This window comes from Salmo salar, chromosome 24, assembly GCF_965601325.2.
Source record: "Salmo salar chromosome 24, fSalSal1, whole genome shotgun sequence".
NCBI classification, from domain to species: Eukaryota; Metazoa; Chordata; class Actinopteri; order Salmoniformes; family Salmonidae; genus Salmo; species Salmo salar.
Window position 1 is genome coordinate 41,420,074 of NC_138314.1, and position 22,085 is coordinate 41,442,158.

Consider the following 22,085-nt stretch of genomic DNA (forward strand, 5'->3'; position numbering starts at 1 on the left):
CTAATGAGACTATGCATTCTGACTGAGAGCTAATGAGACTATACATTCTGACAGAGCTAATGAGACTATGCATTCTGACAGAGCTAATGAGACTATGCATTCTGACTGAGAGCTAATGAGATTATACATTCTGACTGAGAGCTAATGAGACTATGCATTCTGACTGAGAGCTAATGAGACTATGCATTCTGACTGAGAGCTAATGAGATTATACATTCTGACTGAGAGCTAATGAGATTATACATTCTGACTGAGAGCTAATGAGACTATACATTCTGACTGAGAGCTAATGAGATTATACATTCTGACTGAGAGCTAATGAGATTATACATTCTGACAGAGCTAATGAGATTATACATTCTGACTGAGAGCTAATGAGACTATGATATGACTGAGAGCTAATGAGACTATGATTTCTGACTGAGAGCTAATGAGATTATACATTCTGACTGAGAGCTAATGAGACTATGCATTCTGACTGAGAGCTAATGAGACTATACATTCTGACTGGGAACTAATGAAACTATGATTTCTGACTGAGAGCTAATGAGACTATGCATTCTGACTGAGAGCTAATGAGACTATGCATTCTGACTGAGAGCTAATGAGATGATACATTCTGACTGAGAGCTAATGAGATGATACATTCTGACTGAGAGCTAATGAGATTATACATTCTGACTGAGAGCTAATGAGATTATGCATTCTGACTGAGAGCTAATGAGATTATGCATTCTGACTGAGAGCTAATGAGATGATACATTCTGACATTCTGACAGAGCTAATGAGATTATGATTTCTGACTGAGAGCTAATGAGACTATGCATTCTAACTGAGAGCTAATGAGACTATGCATTCAGACTGAGAGTTAATGAGACTATGCATTCTGACAGAGCTAATGAGACTATGCATTCTGACAGAGCTAATGAGATTATACATTCTGACTGAGAGCTAATGAGATTATACATTCTGACTGAGAGCTAATGAGACTATGCATTCTGACTGAGAGCTAATGAGATTATACATTCTGACTGAGAGCTAATGAGATTATACATTCTGACAGAGCTAATGAGACTATGCATTCTGACTGAGAGCTAATGAGATTATACATTCTGACTGAGAGCTAATGAGATTATACATTCTGACTGAGAGCTAATGAGATTATACATTCTGACTGAGAGCTAATGAGATTGTGATTTCTGACTGAGAGCTAATGAGACTACGCATTATGACAGAGCTAATGAGACTATGCATTCTGACAGAGCTAATGAGACAATGCATTCTGACTGAGAGCTAATGAGACTATGCATTCTGACTGAGAGCTAATGAGACTATGCATTCTGACTGAGCTAAATAGACTATGCATTCTGACAGAGCTAATGAGACTATACATTCTGACTGAGAGCTAATGAGATTATACATTCTGACAGAGCTAATGAGACTATGCATTCTGACTGAGAGCTAATGAGATTATACATTCTGACTGAGAGCTAATGAGATTATACATTCTGACTGAGAGCTAATGAGATTATACATTCTGAATGAGAGCTAATGACATTATACATTCTGACAGAGCTAATGAGACTATGATTTCTGACTGAGAGCTAATGAGATTATGCATTCTGACTGAGAGCTAATGAGACTATGCATTCTGACTGAGAGCTAATGAGACTATACATTCTGACTGAGAACTAATGAAACTATGATTTCTGACTGAGAGCTAATGAGACTATGCATTCTGACTTAGAGCTAATGAGACTATGCATTCTGACTGAGAGCTAATGAGACTATGCATTCTGACTGAGAGCTAATGAGACTATACATTCTGACTGAGAGCTAATGAGACTATACATTCTGACTGAGAGCTAATGAGATTATACATTCTGACTGAGAGCTAATGAGACTATACATTCTGACAGAGCTAATGAGATTATACATTCTGACTGAGAGCTAATGAGATGATACATTCTGACAGAGCTAATGAGACTATACATTCTGACTGAGAGCTAATGAGATTATGATTTCTGACTGAGAGCTAATGAGATTATACATTCTGACTGAGAGCTAATGAGATTATACATTCTGACTGAGAGCTAATGAGATTATACATTCTGACTGAGAGCTAATGAGATTATACATTCTGACTGAGAGCTAATGAGATGATGCATTCTGACTGAGAGCTAATGAGATGATACATTCTGACAGAGCTAATGAGACTATACATTCTGACTGAGAGCTAATGAGATTATGATTTCTGACTGAGAGCTAATGAGATTATACATTCTGACTGAGAGCTAATGAGATTATACATTCTGACTGAGAGCTAATGAGATTATACATTCTGACTGAGAGCTAATGAGATTATACATTCTGACTGAGAGCTAATGAGACTATGATTTCTGACTGAGAGCTAATGAGATTATACATTCTGACTGAGAGCTAATGAGACTATAAATTCTGACTGAGAACTAATGAAACTATGATTTCTGACTGAGAGCTAATGAGACTATGCATTCTGACTGAGAGCTAATGAGACTATACATTCTGACTGAGAACTAATGAAACTATGATATCTGACTTAGAGCTAATGAGACTATGCATTCTGACTGAGAGCTAATGAGACTATGCATTCTGACTGAGAGCTAATGAGACTATGCATTCTGACTGAGAGCTAATGAGACTATACATTCTGACTGAGAGCTAATGAGACTATACATTCTGACTGAGAGCTAATGAGATTATACATTCTGACTGAGAGCTAATGAGACTATACATTCTGACAGAGCTAATGAGATTATACATTCTGACTGAGAGCTAATGAGACTATGATTTCTGACTGAGAGCTAATGAGATTATACATTCTGACTGAGAGCTAATGAGACTATAAATTCTGACTGAGAGCTAATGAAACTATGATTTCTGACTGAGAGCTAATGAGACTATGCATTCTGACTGAGAGCTAATGAGATGATACATTCTGACAGAGATAATGAGACTATACATTCTGACTGAGAGCTAATGAGATTATGATTTCTGACTGAGAGCTAATGAGACTATGCATTCTGACTGAGAGCTAATGAGACTATGCATTCTGACTGAGAGCTAATGAGACTATGCATTCTGACTGAGAGCTAATGAGACTGTGCATTCTGACTGAGAGCTAATGAGACTATGCATTCTGACTGAGAGCTAATGAGACTATGCATTCTGACTGAGAGCTAATGAGACTATACATTCTGACAGAGCTAATGAGACTATGCATTCTGACTGAGAGCTAATGAGACTATGCATTCTGACTGAGAGCTAATGAGACTATGCATTCTGACTGAGAGCTAATGAGACTATACATTCTGACAGAGCTAATGAGACTATGCATTCTGACTGAGAGCTAATGAGACTATGCATTCTGACTGAGAGCTAATGAGATTATACATTCTGACTGAGAGCTAATGAGACTATGCATTCTGACTGAGCTAATGAGATTATACATTCTGACTGAGAGCTAATGAGATTATGCATTCTGACTGAGAGCTAATGAGATGATACATTCTGACAGAGCTAATGAGACTATACATTCTGACTGAGAGCTAATGAGATTATGATTTCTGACTGAGAGCTAATGAGATTATACATTCTGACTGAGAGCTAATGAGATTATACATTCTGACTGAGAGCTAATGAGATTATACATTCTGACTGAGAGCTAATGAGACTATGATTTCTGACTGAGAGCTAATGAGATTATACATTCTGACTGAGAGCTAATGAGACTATAAATTCTGACTGAGAACTAATGAAACTATGATTTCTGACTGAGAGCTAATGAGACTATGCATTCTGACTGAGAGCTAATGAGACTATGCATTCTGACTGAGAGCTAATGAGACTATACATTCTGACTGAGAACTAATGAAACTATGATTTCTGACTGAGAGCTAATGAGACTATGCATTCTGACTTAGAGCTAATGAGACTATGCATTCTGACTGAGAGCTAATGAGACTATGCATTCTGACTGAGAGCTAATGAGACTATACATTCTGACTGAGAGCTAATGAGACTATACATTCTGACTGAGAGCTAATGAGACTATACATTCTGACAGAGAGCTAATGAGACTATACATTCTGACAGAGCTAATGAGATTATACATTCTGACTGAGAGCTAATGAGATTATGCATTCTGACTGAGAGCTAATGAGATGATACATTCTGACAGAGCTAATGAGACTATACATTCTGACTGAGAGCTAATGAGATTATGATTTCTGACTGAGAGCTAATGAGATTATGATTTCTGACTGAGAGCTAATGAGATTATACATTCTGACTGAGAGCTAATGAGATTATACATTCTGACTGAGAGCTAATGAGATTATACATTCTGACTGAGAGCTAATGAGATTATACATTCTGAATGAGAGCTAATGACATTATACATTCTGACAGAGCTAATGAGACTATGATTTCTGACTGAGAGCTAATGAGATTATGCATTCTGACTGAGAGCTAATGAGACTATGCATTCTGACTGAGAGCTAATGAGACTATACATTCTGACTGAGAGCTAATGAGACTATGATTTCTGACTGAGAGCTAATGAGACTATGCATTCTGACTTAGAGCTAATGAGACTATGCATTCTGACTGAGAGCTAATGAGACTATGCATTCTGACTGAGAGCTAATGAGACTATACATTCTGACTGAGAGCTAATGAGACTATACATTCTGACTGAGAGCTAATGAGATTATACATTCTGACTGAGAGCTAATGAGACTATACATTCTGACAGAGCTAATGAGATTATACATTCTGACTGAGAGCTAATGAGATTATGCATTCTGACTGAGAGCTAATGAGATGATACATTCTGACAGAGCTAATGAGACTATACATTCTGACTGAGAGCTAATGAGATTATGATTTCTGACTGAGAGCTAATGAGATTATACATTCTGACTGAGAGCTAATGAGATTATACATTCTGACTGAGAGCTAATGAGATTATACATTCTGACTGAGAGCTAATGAGATTATACATTCTGACTGAGAGCTAATGAGATTATGCATTCTGACTGAGAGCTAATGAGATGATACATTCTGACAGAGCTAATGAGACTATACATTCTGACTGAGAGCTAATGAGATTATGATTTCTGACTGAGAGCTAATGAGATTATACATTCTGACTGAGAGCTAATGAGATTATACATTCTGACTGAGAGCTAATGAGATTATACATTCTGACTGAGAGCTAATGAGATTATACATTCTGACTGAGAGCTAATGAGACTATGATTTCTGACTGAGAGCTAATGAGATTATACATTCTGACTGAGAGCTAATGAGACTATAAATTCTGACTGAGAACTAATGAAACTATGATTTCTGACTGAGAGCTAATGAGACTATGCATTCTGACTGAGAGCTAATGAGACTATACATTCTGACTGAGAACTAATGAAACTATGATATCTGACTTAGAGCTAATGAGACTATGCATTCTGACTGAGAGCTAATGAGACTATGCATTCTGACTGAGAGCTAATGAGACTATGCATTCTGACTGAGAGCTAATGAGACTATGCATTCTGACTGAGAGCTAATGAGACTATACATTCTGACTGAGAGCTAATGAGACTATACATTCTGACTGAGAGCTAATGAGATTATACATTCTGACTGAGAGCTAATGAGACTATACATTCTGACAGAGCTAATGAGATTATACATTCTGACTGAGAGCTAATGAGACTATGATTTCTGACTGAGAGCTAATGAGATTATACATTCTGACTGAGAGCTAATGAGACTATAAATTCTGACTGAGAGCTAATGAAACTATGATTTCTGACTGAGAGCTAATGAGACTATGCATTCTGACTGAGAGCTAATGAGATGATACATTCTGACAGAGATAATGAGACTATACATTCTGACTGAGAGCTAATGAGATTATGATTTCTGACTGAGAGCTAATGAGACTATGCATTCTGACTGAGAGCTAATGAGACTATGCATTCTGACTGAGAGCTAATGAGACTATGTATTCTGACTGAGAGCTAATGAGACTATGTATTCTGACTGAGAGCTAATGAGACTATGCATTCTGACTGAGAGCTAATGAGACTATGCATTCTGACTGAGAGCTAATGAGACTATACATTCTGACAGAGCTAATGAGACTATGCATTCTGACTGAGAGCTAATGAGACTATGCATTCTGACTGAGAGCTAATGAGACTATGCATTCTGACTGAGAGCTAATGAGACTATGCATTCTGACTGAGAGCTAATGAGACTATACATTCTGACAGAGCTAATGAGACTATGCATTCTGACTGAGAGCTAATGAGACTATGCATTCTGACTGAGAGCTAATGAGATTATGCATTCTGACTGAGAGCTAATGAGACTATGCATTCTGACTGAGCTAATGAGATTATACATTCTGACTGAGAGCTAATGAGATTATGCATTCTGACTGAGAGCTAATGAGATGATACATTCTGACAGAGCTAATGAGACTATACATTCTGACTGAGAGCTAATGAGATTATGATTTCTGACTGAGAGCTAATGAGATTATACATTCTGACTGAGAGCTAATGAGATTATACATTCTGACTGAGAGCTAATGAGATTATACATTCTGACTGAGAGCTAATGAGATTATACATTCTGACTGAGAGCTAATGAGACTATGATTTCTGACTGAGAGCTAATGAGATTATACATTCTGACTGAGAGCTAATGAGACTATAAATTCTGACTGAGAACTAATGAAACTATGATTTCTGACTGAGAGCTAATGAGACTATGCATTCTGACTGAGAGCTAATGAGACTATACATTCTGACTGAGAGCTAATGAAACTATGATTTCTGACTGAGAGCTAATGAGACTATGCATTCTGACTTAGAGCTAATGAGACTATGCATTCTGACTGAGAGCTAATGAGACTATGCATTTTGACTGAGAGCTAATGAGACTATACATTCTGACTGAGAGCTAATGAGACTATACATTCTGACTGAGAGCTAATGAGACTATACATTCTGACAGAGCTAATGAGATTATACATTCTGACTGAGAGCTAATGAGATTATACATTCTGACTGAGAGCTAATGAGATTATGCATTCTGACTGAGAGCTAATGAGATGATACATTCTGACAGAGCTAATGAGATTATGATTTCTGACTGAGAGCTAATGAGACTATAAATTCTGACTGAGAACTAATGAAACTATGATTTCTGACTGAGAGCTAATGAGACTATGCATTCTGACTGAGAGCTAATGAGACTATGCATTCTGACTGAGAGCTAATGAGATGATACATTCTGACTGAGAGCTAATGAGATGATACATTCTGACTGAGAGCTAATGAGATGATACATTCTGACTGAGAGCTAATGAGATGATACATTCTGACTGAGAGCTAATGAGATTATACATTCTGACTGAGAGCTAATGAGATTATGCATTCTGACTGAGAGCTAATGAGATGATACATTCTGACATTCTGACAGAGCTAATGAGATTATGATTTCTGACTGAGAGCTAATGAGACTATGCATTCTAACTGAGAGCTAATGAGACTATGCATTCAGACAGAGAGTTAATGAGACTATGCATTCTGACAGAGCTAATGAGACTATGCATTCTGACTGAGAGCTAATGAGATTATACATTCTGACTGAGAGCTAATGAGATTATACATTCTGACTGAGAGCTAATGAGATTATACATTCTGACTGAGAGCTAATGAGACTATGCATTCTGACTGAGAGCTAATGAGATTATACATTCTGATTGAGAGCTAATGAGACTATGCATTCTGACTGAGAGCTAATGAGATTATACATTCTGACTGAGAGCTAATGAGACTATGCATTCTGACTGAGAGCTAATGAGATTATGCATTCTGACTGAGAGCTAATGAGATTATACATTCTGACAGAGCTAATGAGATTATACATTCTGACAGAGCTAATGAGACTATACATTCTGACTGAGAGCCTATGAGACTATACATTCTGACTGAGAGCTAATGAGATTATACATTCTGACTGAGAGCTAATGAGATTATGCATTCTGACTGAGAGCTAATGAGATGATACATTCTGACAGAGCTAATGAGATTATGATTTCTGACTGAGAGCTAATGAGACTATACATTCTGACTGAGAGCTAATGAGATTATACATTCTGACTGAGAGCTAATGAGATTATACATTCTGACTGAGAGCTAATAAGATTATACATTCTGACTGAGAGCTAATGAGATTATACATTCTGACTGAGAGCTAATGAGACTATACATTCTGACTGAGAGTTAATGAGATTATACATTCTGACTGAGAGCTAATGAGATTGTGATTTCTGACTGAGAGCTAATGAGACTACGCATTCTGACAGAGCTAATGAGACTATGCATTCTGACAGAGCTAATGAGACTATGCATTCTGACAGAGCTAATGAGACAATGCATTCTGACAGAGCTAATGAGACAATGCATTCTGACAGAGCTAATGAGACTATGCATTCTGACTGAGAGCTAATGAGACTATGCATTCTGACTGAGCTAATGAGACTATGCATTCTGACAGAGCTAATGAGACTATACATTCTGACTGAGAGCTAATGAGATTATACATTCTGACAGAGCTAATGAGACTATGCATTCTGACTGAGAGCTAATGAGATTATACATTCTGACTGAGAGCTAATGAGATTATACATTCTGACTGAGAGCTAATGAGATTATACATTCTGACTGAGAGCTAATGAGATTATACATTCTGACTGAGAGCTAATGAGATTATACATTCTGACAGAGCTAATGAGACTATGATTTCTGACTGAGAGCTAATGAGATTATGCATTCTGACTGAGAGCTAATGAGACTATGCATTCTGACTGAGAGCTAATGAGACTATACATTCTGACTGAGAACTAATGAAACTATGATTTCTGACTGAGAGCTAATGAGACTATGCATTCTGACTGAGAGCTAATGAGACTATGCATTCTGACTGAGAGCTAATGAGACTATGCATTCTGACAGAGCTAATGAGACTATACATTCTGACTGAGAGCTAATGAGACTATACATTCTGACTGAGAGCTAATGAGATTATACATTCTGACTGAGAGCTAATGAGACTATACATTCTGACAGAGCTAATGAGATTATACATTCTGACTGAGAGCTAATGAGATTATGCATTCTGACTGAGAGCTAATGAGATGATACATTCTGACAGAGCTAATGAGACTATACATTCTGACTGAGAGCTAATGAGATTATACATTCTGACTGAGAGCTAATGAGATTATACATTCTGACTGAGAGCTAATGAGATTATACATTCTGACTGAGAGCTAATGAGACTATGATTTCTGACTGAGAGCTAATGAGACTATGCATTCTGACTGAGAGCTAATGAGATGATACATTCTGACATTCTGACAGAGCTAATGAGACTATACATTCTGACTGAGAGCTAATGAGATTATGATTTCTGACTGAGAGCTAATGAGACTATGCATTCTGACTGAGAGCTAATGAGACTATGCATTCTGACTGAGAGCTAATGAGACTATACATTCTGACAGAGCTAATGAGACTATGCATTCTGACTGAGAGCTAATGAGACTATACATTCTGACTGAGAGCTAATGAGACTATGCATTCTGACTGAGAGCTAATGAGATTATACATTCTGACTGAGAGCTAATGAGACTATGCATTCTGACTGAGAGCTAATGAGACTATGCATTCTGACTGAGAGCTAATGAGACTATGCATTCTGACAGAGCTAATGAGACTATACATTCTGACAGAGCTAATGAGATTATACATTCTGACAGAGCTAATGAGACTATGCATTCTGACTGAAAGCTAATGAGATTATACATTCTGACTGAGAGCTAATGAGATTATACATTCTGACTGAGAGCTAATGAGACTATACATTCTGACAGAGCTAATGAGATTATACATTCTGACTGAGAGCTAATGAGATTATGCATTCTGACTGAGAGCTAATGAGATGATACATTCTGACAGAGCTAATGAGACTATACATTCTGACTGAGAGCTAATGAGACTATACATTCTGACAGAGCTAATGAGACCATGCATTCTGACTGAGAGCTAATGAGACTATGCATTCTGACAGAGCTAATGAGACTATGCATTCTGACTGAGAGCTAATGAGACTATACATTCTGACAGAGCTAATGAGACTATGCATTCTGACTGAGAGCTAATGAGACTATGCATTCTGACTGAGAGCTAATGAGATGATACATTCTGACAGAGATAATGAGACTATACATTCTGACTGAGAGCTAATGAGACTATACATTCTGACTGAGAGTTAATGAGATTATACATTCTGACTGAGAGCTAATGAGATTGTGATTTCTGACTGAGAGCTAATGAGACTACGCATTCTGACAGAGCTAATGAGACTATGCATTCTGACAGAGCTAATGAGACTATGCATTCTGACAGAGCTAATGAGACAATGCATTCTGACAGAGCTAATGAGACTATGCATTCTGACTGAGAGCTAATGAGACTATGCATTCTGACTGAGCTAATGAGACTATGCATTCTGACAGAGCTAATGAGACTATACATTCTGACTGAGAGCTAATGAGATTATACATTCTGACAGAGCTAATGAGACTATGCATTCTGACTGAGAGCTAATGAGATTATACATTCTGACTGAGAGCTAATGAGATTATACATTCTGACTGAGAGCTAATGAGATTATACATTCTGACTGAGAGCTAATGAGATTATACATTCTGACTGAGAGCTAATGAGATTATACATTCTGACTGAGAGCTAATGAGATTATACATTCTGACAGAGCTAATGAGACTATGATTTCTGACTGAGAGCTAATGAGATTATGCATTCTGACTGAGAGCTAATGAGACTATGCATTCTGACTGAGAGCTAATGAGACTATACATTCTGACTGAGAACTAATGAAACTATGATTTCTGACTGAGAGCTAATGAGACTATGCATTCTGACTGAGAGCTAATGAGACTATGCATTCTGACTGAGAGCTAATGAGACTATGCATTCTGACTGAGAGCTAATGAGACTATACATTCTGACTGAGAGCTAATGAGACTATACATTCTGACTGAGAGCTAATGAGATTATACATTCTGACTGAGAGCTAATGAGACTATACATTCTGACAGAGCTAATGAGATTATACATTCTGACTGAGAGCTAATGAGATTATGCATTCTGACTGAGAGCTAATGAGATGATACATTCTGACAGAGCTAATGAGACTATACATTCTGACTGAGAGCTAATGAGATTATACATTCTGACTGAGAGCTAATGAGATTATACATTCTGACTGAGAGCTAATGAGATTATACATTCTGACTGAGAGCTAATGAGATTATACATTCTGACTGAGAGCTAATGAGACTATGATTTCTGACTGAGAGCTAATGAGACTATGCATTCTGACTGAGAGCTAATGAGATGATACATTCTGACATTCTGACAGAGCTAATGAGACTATACATTCTGACTGAGAGCTAATGAGATTATGATTTCTGACTGAGAGCTAATGAGACTATGCATTCTGACTGAGAGCTAATGAGACTATGCATTCTGACTGAGAGCTAATGAGACTATACATTCTGACAGAGCTAATGAGACTATGCATTCTGACTGAGAGCTAATGAGACTATGCATTCTGACTGAGAGCTAATGAGACTATACATTCTGACAGAGCTAATGAGACTATGCATTCTGACTGAGAGCTAATGAGATTATACATTCTGACTGAGAGCTAATGAGACTATGCATTCTGACTGAGAGCTAATGAGACTATGCATTCTGACTGAGAGCTAATGAGACTATACATTCTGACAGAGCTAATGAGATTATACATTCTGACAGAGCTAATGAGACTATGCATTCTGACTGAGAGCTAATGAGATTATACATTCTGACTGAGAGCTAATGAGATTATACATTCTGACTGAGAGCTAATGAGACTATACATTCTGACAGAGCTAATGAGATTATACATTCTGACTGAGAGCTAATGAGATTATGCATTCTGACTGAGAGCTAATGAGATGATACATTCTGACAGAGCTAATGAGACTATACATTCTGACTGAGAGCTAATGAGACTATACATTCTGACAGAGCTAATGAGACCATGCATTCTGACTGAGAGCTAATGAGACTATGCATTCTGACAGAGCTAATGAGACTATGCATTCTGACTGAGAGCTAATGAGACTATACATTCTGACAGAGCTAATGAGACTATGCATTCTGACTGAGAGCTAATGAGACTATGCATTCTGACTGAGAGCTAATGAGATGATACATTCTGACAGAGATAATGAGACTATACATTCTGACTGAGAGCTAATGAGATTATGATTTCTGACTGAGAGCTAATGAGACTATGCATTCTGACTGAGAGCTAATGAGACTATGCATTCTGACTGAGAGCTAATGAGACTATGCATTCTGACTGAGAGCTAATGAGACTATGCATTCTGACTGAGAGCTAATGAGACTATGCATTCTGACTGAGAGCTAATGAGACTATGCATTCTGACTGAGAGCTAATGAGACTATACATTCTGACAGAGCTAATGAGACTATGCATTCTGACTGAGAGCTAATGAGACTATGCATTCTGACTGAGAGCTAATGAGATTATACATTCTGACTGAGAGCTAATGAGACTATGCATTCTGACTGAGCTAATGAGATTATACATTCTGACTGAGAGCTAATGAGATTATGCATTCTGACTGAGAGCTAATGAGACTATGCATTCTGACTGAGAGCTAATGAGACTATGCATTCTGACTGAGAGCTAATGAGACTATACATTCTGACAGAGCTAATGAGATTATACATTCTGACTGAGAGCTAATGAGATTATGCATTCTGACTGAGAGCTAATGAGATGATACATTCTGACGAGAGCTAATGAGACTATACATTCTGACTGAGAGCTAATGAGATTATGATTTCTGACTGAGAGCTAATGAGATTATACATTCTGACTGAGAGCTAATGAGATTATACATTCTGACTGAGAGCTAATGAGATTATACATTCTGACTGAGAGCTAATGAGATTATACATTCTGACTGAGAGCTAATGAGATTATACATTCTGACTGAGAGCTAATGAGACTATGCATTTCTGACTGAGAGCTAATGAGATTATACATTCTGACTGAGAGCTAATGAGACTATAAATTCTGACTGAGAACTAATGAAACTATGATTTCTGACTGAGAGCTAATGAGACTATGCATTCTGACTTAGAGCTAATGAGACTATGCATTCTGACTTAGAGCTAATGAGACTTTGCATTCTGACTGAGAGCTAATGAGACTATGCATTCTGACTGAGAGCTAATGAGACTATACATTCTGACTGAGAGCTAATGAGACTATACATTCTGACTGAGAGCTAATGAGACTATACATTCTGACAGAGAGCTAATGAGACTATACATTCTGACAGAGCTAATGAGATTATACATTCTGACTGAGAGCTAATGAGATTATGCATTCTGACTGAGAGCTAATGAGATGATACATTCTGACAGAGCTAATGAGACTATACATTCTGACTGAGAGCTAATGAGATTATGATTTCTGACTGAGAGCTAATGAGATTATGATTTCTGACTGAGAGCTAATGAGATTATACATTCTGACTGAGAGCTAATGAGATTATACATTCTGACTGAGAGCTAATGAGATTATACATTCTGACTGAGAGGTAATGAGATTATACATTCTGACTGAGAGCTAATGAGACTATGATTGCTGACTGAGAGCTAATGAGATTATACATTCTGACTGAGAGCTAATGAGACTATAAATTCTGACTGAGAACTAATGAAACTATGATTTCTGACTGAGAGCTAATGAGACTATGCATTCTGACTGAGAGCTAATGAGACTATGCATTCTGAATGAGAGCTAATGAGATGATACATTCTGACTGAGAGCTAATGAGATGATACATTCTGACTGAGAGCTAATGAGATTATACATTCTGACTGAGAGCTAATGAGATTATGCATTCTGACTGAGAGCTAATGAGATGATACATTCTGACATTCTGACAGAGCTAATGAGATTATGATTTCTGACTGAGAGCTAATGAGACTATGCATTCTAGACTGAGAGCTAATGAGACTATGCATTCTGACTGAGAGCTAATGAGACTATGCATTCTGACAGAGCTAATGAGACTATGCATTCTGACTGAGAGCTAATGAGACTATGCATTCTGACTGAGAGCTAATGAGATTATACATTCTGATTGAGAGCTAATGAGACTATGCATTCTGACTGAGAGCTAATGAGATTATACATTCTGACTGAGAGCTAATGAGACTATGCATTCTGACTGAGAGCTAATGAGATTATGCATTCTGACTGAGAGCTAATGAGATTATACATTCTGACAGAGCTAATGAGATTATACATTCTGACAGAGCTAATGAGACTATACATTCTGACTGAGAGCCTATGAGACTATACATTCTGACTGAGAGCTAATGAGATTATACATTCTGACTGAGAGCTAATGAGATTATGCATTCTGACTGAGAGCTAATGAGATGATACATTCTGACAGAGCTAATGAGATTATGATTTCTGACTGAGAGCTAATGAGACTATACATTCTGACTGAGAGCTAATGAGATTATACATTCTGACTGAGAGCTAATGAGATTATACATTCTGACTGAGAGCTAATAAGATTATACATTCTGACTGAGAGCTAATGAGATTATACATTCTGACTGAGAGCTAATGAGACTATACATTCTGACTGAGAGCTAATGAGATTATACATTCTGACTGAGAGCTAATGAGATTGTGATTTCTGACTGAGAGCTAATGAGACTACGCATTCTGACAGAGCTAATGAGACTATGCATTCTGACAGAGCTAATGAGACTATGCATTCTGACAGAGCTAATGAGACTATGCATTCTGACTGAGAGCTAATGAGACTATGCATTCTGACTGGAGCTAATGAGACTATGCATTCTGACAGAGCTAATGAGACTATACATTCTGACTGAGAGCTAATGAGATTATACATTCTGACGAGAGCTAATGAGACTATGCATTCTGACTGAGAGCTAATGAGACTATGCATTCTGACTGAGAGCTAATGAGATTATACATTCTGACTGAGAGCTAATGAGATTATACATTCTGACTGAGAGCTAATGAGATTATACATTCTGACTGAGAGCTAATGAGATTATACATTCTGACTGAGAGCTAATGAGATTATACATTCTGACAGAGCTAATGAGACTATGATTTCTGACTGAGAGCTAATGAGATTATGCATTCTGACTGAGAGCTAATGAGACTATGCATTCTGACTGAGAGCTAATGAGACTATACATTCTGACTGAGAACTAATGAAACTATGATTTCTGACTGAGAGCTAATGAGACTATGCATTCTGACTGAGAGCTAATGAGACTATGCATTCTGACTGAGAGCTAATGAGACTATGCATTCTGACTGAGAGCTAATGAGACTATACATTCTGACTGAGAGCTAATGAGACTATACATTCTGACTGAGAGCTAATGAGATTATACATTCTGACTGAGAGCTAATGAGACTATACATTCTGACAGAGCTAATGAGATTATACATTCTGACTGAGAGCTAATGAGATTATGCATTCTGACTGAGAGCTAATGAGATGATACATTCTGACAGAGCTAATGAGACTATACATTCTGACTGAGAGCTAATGAGATTATACATTCTGACTGAGAGCTAATGAGATTATACATTCTGACTGAGAGCTAATGAGATTATACATTCTGACTGAGAGCTAATGAGATTATACATTCTGACTGAGAGCTAATGAGACTATGATTTCTGACTGAGAGCTAATGAGACTATGCATTCTGACTGAGAGCTAATGAGATGATACATTCTGACATTCTGACAGAGCTAATGAGACTATACATTCTGACTGAGAGCTAATGAGATTATGATTTCTGACTGAGAGCTAATGAGACTATGCATTCTGACTGAGAGCTAATGAGACTATGCATTCTGACTGAGAGCTAATGAGACTATACATTCTGACAGAGCTAATGAGACTATGCATTCTGACTGAGAGCTAATGAGACTATGCATTCTGACTGAGAGCTAATGAGACTATACATTCTGACAGAGCTAATGAGACTATGCATTCTGACTGAGAGCTAATGAGATTATACATTCTGACTGAGAGCTAATGAGACTATGCATTCTGACTGAGAGCTAATGAGACTATGCATTCTGACTGAGAGCTAATGAGACTATACATTCTGACAGAGCTAATGAGATTATACATTCTGACAGAGCTAATGAGACTATGCATTCTGACTGAAAGCTAATGAGATTATACATTCTGACTGAGAGCTAATGAGATTATACATTCTGACTGAGAGCTAATGAGACTATACATTCTGACAGAGCTAATGAGACCATGCATTCTGACTGAGAGCTAATGAGACTATGCATTCTGACAGAGCTAATGAGACTATGCATTCTGACTGAGAGCTAATGAGACTATACATTCTGACAGAGCTAATGAGACTATGCATTCTGACTGAGAGCTAATGAGATTATGATTTCTGACTGAGAGCTAATGAGACTATGCATTCTGACTGAGAGCTAATGAGACTATGCATTCTGACTGAGAGCTAATGAGACTATGCATTCTGACAGAGCTAATGAGACTATGCATTCTGACTGAGAGCTAATGAGATTATACATTCTGACTGAGAGCTAATGAGACTATGCATTCTGACAGAGAGCTAATGAGATTATGATTTCTGACAGAGCTAATGAGATTATGATTTCTGACAGAGAGCTAATGAGATTATACATTCTGACAGAGCTAATGAGACTATGCATTCTGACTGAGAGCTAATGAGATTATACATTCTGACTGAGAGCTAATGAGATTATACATTCTGACTGAGAGCTAATGAGATTATGCATTCTGACTGAGAGCTAATGAGATGATACATTCTGACGAGAGCTAATGAGACTATACATTCTGACTGAGAGCTAATGAGATTATGATTTCTGACTGAGAGCTAATGAGACTATACATTCTGACTGAGAGCTAATGAGACTATACATTCTGACAGAGCTAATGAGACCATGCATTCTGACTGAGAGCTAATGAGATTATGATTTCTGACTGAGAGCTAATGAGATTATACATTCTGACAGAGCTAATGAGATTATGATTTCTGACTGAGAGCTAATGAGACTCTTCATTCTGACTGAGAGCTAATGAGATTATGATTTCTGACTGAGAGCTATTGAGATTATACATTCTGACTGAGAGCTAATGAGACTGTACATTCTGACTGAGAGCTAATGAGACTGTACATTCTGACTGAGAGCTAATGGGAAGAGAAAAAGCCCATGCAAACCTATAATGGTTATCTTGTCTTCCACCAGTATGCACCAGTACAGGGTAAAGTTCCCCCTAGGTACAGATCTAGGATCAGCTTCTGTTTTTCCCAATCCTAACCTTAACCACTAGTGGGGAAATTGCACAACTGATCCAAGATTAGCATCTATAGGAAACAACACCCTACTCCTACTGTACCTTGGGAAGGGGCTCGTCCACGTACACCCAGTGTGCAGTTCCAGGGGTGGGATCAAGGGGCTCTGTAGGACTGGTGTTCCCACCATGGGAATTCTCATAGGAGGCTATGGACAACTTCCTAGAACGCCCCACAGCTCCTCCTGGAAGCAATGGGAAAAAGGGATATTTTATTTGATTTTTTAAAGGAGCGGGGCAGTCCCACTCTCATATTAATTGTTTATTGGATCGGATATAGAAAGGAAAATGAGTGTCTTCCAAAGACCCTAGGCCACCATACCTCTTTTTTTAATGTGGTTTAAAAACAATGTGAGAGCAACTGTTGTTTGTTGTAGAATGTTACTAATAGCTAGGCTGATATCAGTAATGGACCTGATCCAGACTTGGACAGCTTACGATGGACATCTTTCCCTTCGGATGTGTTCTTCTCGACGTTGCTCTGTGAACCTACAGAATGGAACAGAACTGTTTGACGATATGGTTCTCTTGTCTTAGTTTGTTTCAATCTGTCCCAAATGGTACCCTATGCCTTATATAGTGAACAACTTTCTTTTTTTTTTTTACCAGGGCCCATAGGACTCTGGTCAAAAGTAGTGCACAATGTAGGGAATAGGGTGCCATTTAATACACTACGTGGTTGTTAGCCGACCTTTGGGGGAACGAGAGTTGGACTTGGAGCTGGAGCATTTCACAGCTGGAGTCAGGCCCTCCTGGGTGAGGGTGGAGGTGGACTCAGTGGGAGCTGGGACTGCAACCGGAGTTACCTGGACGAGAGCAGTTGAGACCGCTGGTGCCTTCCCACTGTCCAAAACAACTTCCTCACCTGGTGGGTCAAAATAATTACACATAGAACAACTTTAGATACAGTAGGCATCTCACTGGGCAATTTTAGAGTCAAAGTAGCATTAAGTCAAATCTCCCATTTTGGAGAATTAATATCTTATCTTAAAATCAACCATTCCCTTAGTGGTCTGTACCTTTTTCTGACTGCATCATGGCCTGGTACAGGATGGATTCCACTTTTCTAAAGAGCATGTCCTCCGACATCTCAGCATTCAGTCTCATCAGAATGTTCTGTTTACCAGAGAACCACTTCTCCAGCTTGGGCCAGGTATCCTGGAAGGCTGTGATCCTGCAGTGATAATAACAAAGGCACTATTCATTAGCGCACACCATAGCTAAATGTTTTGCAATGGAAAAAAATAGTGTTTGTTATTGGACAAATTAAGGTGGGTCCCTCCCCGTTTTGGCCTGTTTTGCTTCTGTTTGGTTCCTAGTGAATACACTCAATGTGTGAAGAGAACAATGGTGTGTCAGTGGGCTAGTTTAAAAGTTCAAAGACACACTCAGAGCCCTGAAAATCACTTACAACAATGTTAGATGAGATGATGTACTCAATAATAAGACCTGGGTTCAAATAGTATTTATTTTTCTTTCAAACCAGTTAGCTCTATTCGATTGTTCTTGACTGGCACAATGGCACCAACGGAGTCGTCCCAAAAGTGTAATGCTCACCCACTTTGTCACCTAAGGCAGTCTCGATCGAAGGCTCAAATTATTCGAAGGAAAACAAATACTATTTGAACCCAGATCTGCATCTTGTGGTCATCGTACTAACTGTACCTGTGCTGGATCTGTCTCTTCTCCAGGCTCTTGTCCCTGGCGATGACAACATTGTGCTCTCTACCTGGGGCACAGCACTCCTCACCAGCCCCAGCCGGGCCAGAGCTCTCCTCCTCATCTACAAACACAGTACGTCTGTGTCATTCATTATAAACATGCAACTCATTTGACATGTGGAGAGTGTTGAGAGCAGGGGTGGACAACTCCAGTCCTCGAGGGCCTGATTGGTGTCACACTTTTTCTCCATCCCTAGCAAACACAGCTGATTAATCACATTACATTCTAAACTGAAGATCATGATTAGGTGATTATTGGAGTCAGGTGTGTTAGCTGGGGCTGGGGCAAAACTGTGACACCAATCAAGCGCTCAAGGACTGGAATTGCCCATCCCTGGTCAAAGGCTTCAAGTTCTTCGGTGTCCACATCACTGAGGATTTAACATGGTCCTCTCACACCAGAACAGTCGTGAAGGCACGGCAACGCCTCTTCTCCCTCAGGAGGCTGAAACGATTTGGTATCCTCAGGAACTTTTACAGTTGCACTATCGACAGCATCCTGACTGGTTGTATCGCCATCTGGTATGGTAACTGCAATGCCCATGACCAGAAGGCTCTACAGAGTGTGGTGCGGATGGCCCAGCGCATCACTCGGGGCGAGGTCCCTGCCATCCAGGACATACAGTGCATTCGGAAAGTACACCACACTCACCACACCCTTGACTTTTTCCACATTTTGTTACGTTACAGCATTGTTCTAAAATTGATTAAATAGTTTATTCCCCTCGTCAATCTACACACAATACCCCATAATGATGAAGCAAAAACAGGTTTTGACATTTGTACAAATTTATTCAAAATAAAAACCTGAAATATGACATTTACATACATTTTCAGACCCTTTACTCAGTACTTTGTTGAAGCACCTTTAGCAGCGATTATAGCCTCGAGTCTTCTCGGCTGTGACGCTACAAGCTTGGCACACCTATTTTTGGGGAGTTTCTCATTCTGCTTAGGGTCGTTGTCCTGTTGGAAAGTGAACCTTCACCCCAGTCTGATGTCCTGAGTGCCCTGGAGCAGGTTTTCATCAAGGATCTCTATGCACTTTGCTCCGTTCATATCTCCCTCGATCCTAACTAGCATCCCAGTCCCTGCCACTGAAAAACATCCCCACAGCATGATGCTGCCACCACATTTCACTGTAGGGATGGTGCCAGGTTTCCTCCAGACGTGACGCTTGACATTCAGGCCAAAGAGTTCAATCTTGGTTTCATCAGACCAGAGAATCTTGTTTCTCATGGTCTGAGAATCCTTCAGGTGCCTTTTGGAAAACTCCAAGTGGGCTGTCATGTGCCTTTTACTGAGGAGTGGCTTCCGTTTGGCCACTCTACTATAAAGGCCTAAGTGCTGCAGAGATTGTTGTCCTTCTAAGCTTCTCCTATCTCCACAGAGGAACTCTGGAGCTCTGTCTGAGTGACCATTGGGTTCTTGGTCACCTCCCTGACCAAGGGCTTTCTCCCCTGATTACTCAGTTTGGTCAGACAGCCAGCTCTAGGAAGAGTCTTGGTGGTTCCAAACTTCTTCCATTTAAGAATGATGGACGCCACTGTGTTCTTGGGGACCTTCTATGCTGCAGAAACTTTTTGGTACCCTTCCCCAGATCTGTGCCTCGACACAATCCTGTCACGGAGCTCTACGAGCAATTCCTTTGACCTCATGGCTTGGTTTTTGCTCTGACATGCACTGTCAACTGTGGGACCTTAAATAGACAGGTGTGTGCCTTTCCAAATTATGTCCAATCAATTGAATTTACCACAGGTGGACTCCAATCAAGTTGTAGAAACAGCTCAAGGATGATCAATGGAAACGGGTTTCACCTGAGTTCAATATCGAGTCTCATAGCAAAGGGTCTGAATACTTGTGTAAAGGTATTTCTGTTTTTTATTTTTCATAAATGTGCTATTTTTTTCTAATAACCTGTTTGTTCGCTTTGTCATTATGGGGTATTGTGATGTCATTATGTGGTATTGTGTGTAGATTTATAAGGGATTCTTTTTAATCAATTTTAGAACAAAGCTGTAAAGCAACAAAATGTGTAAAAAGTCAAAGGGGTCTGAATACTTTCCGAATGCACTGTACATGCCAGGCGGTGTCTGAGAAAGGACTGAAAAAATGCCAAGGACTCCAGCCACCCAAGACATGGACTGTTCTCCATGCTCACGTCCAGCAGGCGGTACTGGTGCATCAGGGCTCAGACCAACAGACTCCTAAACAGCAAAACAGACTCCTAAACAGCTTCAATGCCCTGAACATAAGACTGTTAAATGGCTAACAACTAGTGCTCTCCCTCTCCCACAGACTATCCATACTGACCCTATGCCCATCCCCAGGTCTCTACCCACTCAGACACAACCTACGCTGCAGCTAAAATGATTATTGATTCAATGTGTTACTCCTCTAAACTGCTGTCCATTGATTATTGATTGCCATTACCATTAGTATCTATCTATTTATCCTGCTACTGGTCACGATTACTCCTGTTTACATTTATATATTACCATTAGTATCTATCTACTTATCCTGCTACTGGTCACTATTACTCATGTTTAGATTGACACTGAACAAAAATATGAACGCAACAATTTCAGAGATTTTACTGAGTTACAGTTCATATAAGCAAATCAGTCAATTGAAATAAATAAATGAGGCCTAAATCTATGGGTTTCACATGACTTGGAATACAGATATGCATCTGT

The 22,085-nt window shown here is 38.8% G+C and overlaps 1 protein-coding gene across 1 annotated transcript in view; it reads right to left on the reverse strand.

The window, feature by feature from the left end:
* spef2 (sperm flagellar and cilia associated 2) overlaps positions 1-22,085 on the reverse strand; it is an 85,302-nt gene that overhangs the window by 42,306 nt on the left and 20,911 nt on the right. The window contains exons 17-21 of the mRNA XM_082968764.1: positions 19,334-19,451; positions 18,688-18,842; positions 18,360-18,533; positions 18,083-18,157; positions 17,714-17,853 (exon numbers count right to left, since the gene is read on the reverse strand). Of these exons, the coding sequence (XP_082824890.1) occupies positions 17,714-17,853; positions 18,083-18,157; positions 18,360-18,533; positions 18,688-18,842; positions 19,334-19,451 (662 nt within the window). The remainder of the gene's footprint in view (positions 1-17,713; positions 17,854-18,082; positions 18,158-18,359; positions 18,534-18,687; positions 18,843-19,333; positions 19,452-22,085) is intronic.